The following is a 6243-nucleotide window of genomic DNA, read 5'->3' on the forward strand; positions in this document are numbered from 1 at the left end:
GAGCCGCCCCCTGCCCCGGAGCGTGGCCGCGGCCTCAGCCCCGACCTGGGGTGTGGTACGGGGGTGATGAGCAAGTGTCAAACGACCCGGGTGCAACCCGGTGGCTGACGGAGCAGCCGGGGCTGGGGTCCAGGGCTGGAGCAGCCCTCCTGCCTCCCCGACAGGCCGTGTCTGCCCCCCGGCTGCAGCGGGGTGTACCGGTGAGCGGTGAGTGGCGGCCGAGGGGCAGCCACGAGCACAGCAGCAGGGCAGAGCGGCAGCACGGGGCACAGCCGGCGGTGGGGCACGGTGTGTTTGAAACACACACTCAGCGGCCCTGCACCAGCCTCCACCCGCACAGGCCTGAGGGGACACCACATTAAGCACGAGCCTCTCATCACTGTGGGTTTCCTGCATCAGAAGAGACCTTCTGTGCGTGCGACAATCGCCTCCAGGCACACAGCCTGCTGCAGAAAGGGTTTGCTCTCACTCGGGCTGAGGGAAGACCTCCTGCACACACACTGACAGAAAGGAAGTAAAAAACACCACTGCTGAACTTCAGCTGCTTGACAGCAGCTCCCTGCCTCAGCAACAGTCAGCATCTAGCACAAATACACATCTTCTTGTGGGGGACAATAATTCAAGGAGTTTTTTTGGTCTTTTCAGGTAGCTGGGAAGGCCACCAGGCTCCCTCAAGTGCAGACACAGCCTAGGACTGCAGGGCTCTGGGATCTTCCTCAAAGACAGAGACCTCACCAGGGGTGACAGGGCACTGAAAAGCAGCCTGGAGCTCCTGGGGAAGAGGGTTAATTGCTCTCCTAAATTAGTGACTAAATATGATGTCAGAACAGGGATATGAGGCTCCTTTGGTAGCTCCGAGCGGTGCTAAGACCTGGCCCACTCCATGTTCTCCTTGACCCATGAGCACCACCCCTTCCCTCCCCCACTTCCTCCTCCTCTTGCATTACCCCTCTAATGTGCTGCCACTGCTATTTTTGTCATCAAAACAAGATTGCTGGAAAAATAACCCACAAGAGGCAGGGTGAGGTTTGCCTCCTGCAGCTTAAGCAATGCCGCTGGCTGAGCAGGCGGTGGGCTCTGCACTGGGGGGGCAGGGGGCACCCCTCAGGGGTCAGGATGGGCTCTTCACGGGTGACAGCAGACCAGGATCTGTTCCCAGCCCTGCCACGGGCTGGCTGGGGCTCTCTGTGCATCTCATCTCTAAACTAGGAAGAACAATAATCCCCCCTGCAAAGTGCTTCGAGATGCGAGTTGGAAATGGACGAGGACATTATTATGCACCCCAGCCATGGCTCCCTGTGCCAGCCACACCACTGGCCACACTGGGCAGCAGACACAGCGGGCAGCACAGCTCCCACCCAGAAATCTGCCTGGCCCTTCTCCCCTGGCACGCCGAGCTGGAGGGCGTGTGCCATGCCCAGGACAGCCAGCAGCCCACCCCAGTGCTCCTTCAGACACTGACCCAACCAAGTGCCCGGGTGTGTCTCACCCCCAGTCCCGCCGTCAGCGGGTGCATTCGGAGCCCCAAGCTCAGGATGTGAGTAAGAGCTGCCTGGCAGAGCTGGCAGTGGCACGCTGGGCACGCCTGCTCCTGTGCACGTCAGCCCCTGCCAGGCCAGCTCCAGCCTCCCTCACCTCTGCCAGACGCCGTGGTTTTCTGGCTGGCCTGAATTTCTCTCTCTGCCTTTGGATGTTTGCTCTTCTCTTTGCCTTTTCCCCTGTCCTGTGGAGAGATGTTTCCATGGTTGGGCTGTGCTGGACCTCGCTGCCTGCCCGGCCCTGTGGCAGCCATCACCACCTGGGCACTGGGGCTGAAAGGGTGGAGGGAAGAGCTGAGGGAAGAGGTGAGGGAAGAGCTGAGGGAAGCAGGAGCCCAGCTCGGGGGCTGCTCAGAGAAGAGAATCCAGGATACAGAAAGTGTCGATGCAGCTCGTGCGTGTTGCTGTGCTGAGAGAGAGAGAGCATCAGAGGAAGCACAAGTGGCTGCTTTCGTATTCTCAAATGGAAAAATAAACTCAGCTCTTTTCCTAGGCCCACAACAAGCAGCAGAACTTCTTGCTAATATCAGCCTTAACTAAGGATACCAAAAGCAATGGAGATGCTCTGGCAGGGCTACTGCAGCCCCGCCCTGCCCCGGGACCTGCTCCTCACCTTCTCCTCCAGACCTGCTGGCTGCAGCGGTTGCTCAGTGATCAGGATCCCAAAGTCACACACAGTTGCCACCAGGTCCTGGGTGGCCAGCAGGGCCTCCAGGGCCACCCTCCTGGTGCCCAGGGTCCTCCAAATGGGAGGGTCGCTCCGGAATTCACATGGCTTCTTCTTCTTCTTTTCGTGCTTGTCCCTCGTCGCAGGACCCTGCGGGGCACCAGCGTGGGGACAAGCCTCAGGAGAGGGTTGGGGGCCCTTCATCAGACAGCAAGCAACCCCGACCCAACCCCTCACCACCACTGCATCCAGACCAAGGCGTGTGTAAACCAGCTGCTGCCTTCCTCCCATAGCAAGGGGGGGTGTTGGCAGGCAGTCCAGGAGGGAGGGGAGATTCTCTGACACACCAACCCGAGCCAGGAGAAGGGCCCTTGTTCCCCCATCCTTATCTTTGCAGCTCAGATGTTCTTTGGACATTGTTCTCTCCCAGCACCCTACCTTGGCACCATCCTTCTGCAGCCCTCGTCCTGCCTTCCCCTTCGTGCCTGCATTTTCTTGTGAGTCAGTATGAAGAGGCCATGAGAGCACCTGCCCAGAGAGAGGAGCTGGTGCTGCAGGGGCTGGGTTGCCCATGGACCCTGGCCCAAGGTCACTGTCACCCCGGGCTGCCCCCCAAAGGGAACACAATACCACTGCTGGGCCTCCTTTCTTTTTCTGGGCTCTTTCCCCTTTCATCCAGCTCTGCGACACGCTCACCTTCTCCTCCACAACAGAGACAATTGTTCCAGCTGCCAGGTAGGACTTCAGCCCCACTAAGTCCTTGGCAGTGTGCTCCTTCCTGTAGCCACAGTCGATGGTGTCTTCCCAGGGCTTTCCAGGGGTGACAAACACCTTTGCTGTGCAGGGACACAAAAGAACTCTGAGGACAGACCTCTCCTTCCTGAGGACCAAAGGATCCCCAGGAAACAACTGGTGCCAATTCATTATCCGTCAGCTGCAGCTGACACTGCAAGGGACATCCTGATGCCACCCCATGCCAGGAGGAGCCATAAACCTGCCCTGAGCAGTGGGGCAGAGGATTTATGACTCCCCATTACCTGGGTAGGCCTTGGGCTCATCCATGGCTGCAGGCTCCTGCTGGCTCTTGGCTTCTCCAGTGTCTTCCACAGAGCTGTTCACATCCAGAGTGGCCACTGTGGGACTCTGATGGATTTTTGCTACCTGCAGCAGAGAGGGATCTCTTGGCAGGCACGTCTGATTGCCTCTGAATCAGGACCAGGAGGCAGAGCTGCTCCTGAGATCCTACCCTGCAGCCCACCCCCACCAGAGCAGGCAGGGGCACCATGGAAGGGATCTGCTGCAGTCAGTGGGAGGGGCCTGGGGATGCACTCCCGTGCCCAGGGCAGCGCTGGGGTCTGAGGAGGGACAGGGAATGCTGCCAGCAGGGACTCGTCCTGCCAGCTGTGGCCAGATGTGAATCCTGTCCCCATTCCTGGGTCCCTTAGCGACAGACTGGAGGTGGAGTTCCCCCTGGCTGTGCCCTGACGCTGCCTGTTGCTTTCCAGCTCTCAGCCAAGCACAAACCTCGGTGCTGCTGCTGCCATCCGGGATCTCCTCTCCCCCCACAAACTCGTATGTCACACAGTAGCTGTAGGTGACCACCGGAGCCTCAGAGCCAGCCTCCAGCTGCTGAGCGCTGGGATCAGGGACTCCCTTGACTTCCCCAACACTCACAACCACTCGTGCTTCGCTCCTGGCCAGCTCTAAAAGGAAGGAAGACAATTTGCGGTGAAGCTGGAGCGTGCTGAAGGCACAGAGCAAGCAGAAGCCCGCAGCAGACGAGTCCCAGCGCCCTGGGCTGAGGCTGTGACAAGCCACCGCCGCACGGGGTCACTCCAAAGCCACGCAAACATCTCCTGGCTTGGTTGCTTTGCCTCCCTGCTTCACATTTTAGACTCCGAAGAGCACGTCCAGCGCACAGACTCAGTGAGCAGGGACCATGAGGAAGGGCTTTCCACCCCCGGGCGTCCCCAGCCGCCTGCTCTCGTCCCAGGCAGGGATGTGCCTCGCTGCAGACATGGCACCGTTTGTGCTGGCAGCACAGCACCCACATGAGCACCTTCCCCCGTGGAGATGTTCCTCTTTCAGCAGCTCAAGAGGGAAATGTGCTGTCTGAAACCAGATGGTGTTGAGGAAGCAAAGATGGGGTCAGACCACGAGACCGAGGCAGTGCTAGGACTAGGCTGTCCTTGCAATCTTTGGACCTGACTAAGGCTAAAACTACCTCGACTGTAATTACCCTGCTGCAGGGTCCTCTGCCTGTCTCCCCACTTGGACAAGAAGGGTACGAAGGCACAGAGGAAGATCTCCATTTGAGGAGGGGAAAGAAGGAAGTCAGTATTTGAGCCAGAGTTTGCCCCGAGGACTCCTAGCTCACTCATGATGAAACCACCTCCCACATCACAGGGGCAGCACAGAGAGGTTCAAAGACAAAGGCTCACCTGGCTGCCTTGCCACACCATGGAACTGGTGCCTCTCACCAGGCCCTATGTGGATGTCATCAAGGATGGAGAGCTTGGGCAGGCTGTCCACGAGGAAGCCTCTGTAAGTGGGAATGAGAGCCAGAGGGTTCCCTTGGAGCAGCAGGATCCGGAGCTTCTGCAGACTGGACAGCTGGCAGACCAGCTCCAGCAGATCCGTGAAGCTGTTAAAGCTCAGATCAAGGGAGACAAGATTTGGCCTAAGGAAAGAACCCAGAGAAGGAGGTTAGGCAAATAGCATCCACCTGGGGATAGAGAGCTGCTGCCCTGGGATGAAAAAGAAGCAAAAAATGTGTTTCTCTAGCACAAACTAGGTCAAACTGGGGAATCCAACGAGACAGTCTCAAGACAATTCCAAATTCCTGAGCCATATGTTCCATTGCCAGTCTGCCCCACAACTCAAACCCGTGTTCCTCTAGCATCCATTCACCATCCTACTGCATCATTTGGTGATGCTGATGCAGCCAAAGCTTTACAGCCTCCCCAGGGCAGACTCCCAGCAGGAGCTTTGGGAAGGGCATGGAAGAAAGAAGCTGCCCAGGGACAGTGGAACTGTGGTGGACAGTTCTCAAGGCAGTTCCCCAGGTGATTTCCCTGTTGCACACCTTGGCTGTAGACCAAGAGACCCTCTGACAAGGAGGCAGAAGACAGTGAACAGAGACATAGTGCTCTGTATGGGTGTTGGACACAGAGCAAAGAGACAACTCTGCTGAAGGGCTGTAATTTCTTAACATGGGCCACCTTGATGGCTTAAGGTCATCTGTTCACATCTGCCCACCTGCCTTTCAGGAGCCCACGTTCAGCCTGTACTCTTACCAGAAGTCTGCAGTGAGGTACTTGTCCTGCAAAGGGCTGCACAGCCTGTTGTATCCCAGCCCCAGGTGCTGCAGTTCTGGAGGAGGCTGAGCACACAGGTCCTGCAGATCAGCTACAGCATTGCAGCAGAGCTCCAGGACCTGCCCAGGACAGAGACAACAACAGACACCCTCTGCAATGAGCTGTTCCTGGCAGCACCTGAGGGTTTTTGGCTTGGTCTGTGTTTCCAGATGGAACCTCCTTCCCCATCCTGCCATCACAAGGCACCACTCACCCACCCTCAGTGTCCGGGGCAGGTTGGCTGAGGTTATCCTGCTGATCCGGTTGGTGCTGAGGATGAGCTCCTCCAGCTGCTCTAACTTCAACAGACCATCGTCGACCTCCTCCACCTGCAAAGAGACAGGTTTGGCCAATGTGTCCCCAAGCCACCTCATGGCCAAGACGACATGGGCATGTAGTGTTGGTCCCCATGGCATGCACACAACATGGATTAGAGCAACACACCAGCTGGGGGACCAGTAGCCCTGCCCCAGCTGCAATGGTGGCACGGGGACGGGGAAGGTGTCCTCTTCCCAGGATATCTCCCCTCCCAACAGGAAGATGGTTTCCATCTGGAGATGGATGGCGTTACGGGCACCACCAGCTGCACTTACGCCCTTGCCAACGATCCGCAGGGACGTGAGGCTGTGGAAGATGCCGGAGCCCCGGCAGAGCCCAGGGGCCACGGCCGCCTCCCGGAGCC

The 6243-nt window shown here is 58.2% G+C and overlaps 1 protein-coding gene across 1 annotated transcript in view; it reads right to left on the minus strand.

Annotated features, from left to right (window-relative positions):
* Window positions 1–6185, minus strand: part of LRRC43 (leucine rich repeat containing 43) — a gene marked incomplete at its 5' end in the record, with an annotated part of 6804 nt that extends 619 nt beyond the window's left edge. The window contains 11 exons of the mRNA XM_008945412.1: window positions 1012–1082; window positions 1636–1723; window positions 2152–2355; window positions 2644–2733; window positions 2902–3041; window positions 3243–3366; window positions 3730–3908; window positions 4647–4885; window positions 5502–5641; window positions 5780–5890; window positions 6155–6185. Coding sequence (XP_008943660.1) covers window positions 1012–1082; window positions 1636–1723; window positions 2152–2355; window positions 2644–2733; window positions 2902–3041; window positions 3243–3366; window positions 3730–3908; window positions 4647–4885; window positions 5502–5641; window positions 5780–5890; window positions 6155–6185 — 1417 coding nt within the window. The remainder of the gene's footprint in view (window positions 1–1011; window positions 1083–1635; window positions 1724–2151; window positions 2356–2643; window positions 2734–2901; window positions 3042–3242; window positions 3367–3729; window positions 3909–4646; window positions 4886–5501; window positions 5642–5779; window positions 5891–6154) is intronic.
* Window positions 6186–6243: the final 58 nt, after the last annotated feature.

This window comes from Merops nubicus, unplaced genomic scaffold, assembly GCF_000691845.1.
Source record: "Merops nubicus isolate BGI_N331 unplaced genomic scaffold, ASM69184v1 scaffold45938, whole genome shotgun sequence".
NCBI lineage: Eukaryota > Metazoa > Chordata > Aves > Coraciiformes > Meropidae > Merops > Merops nubicus.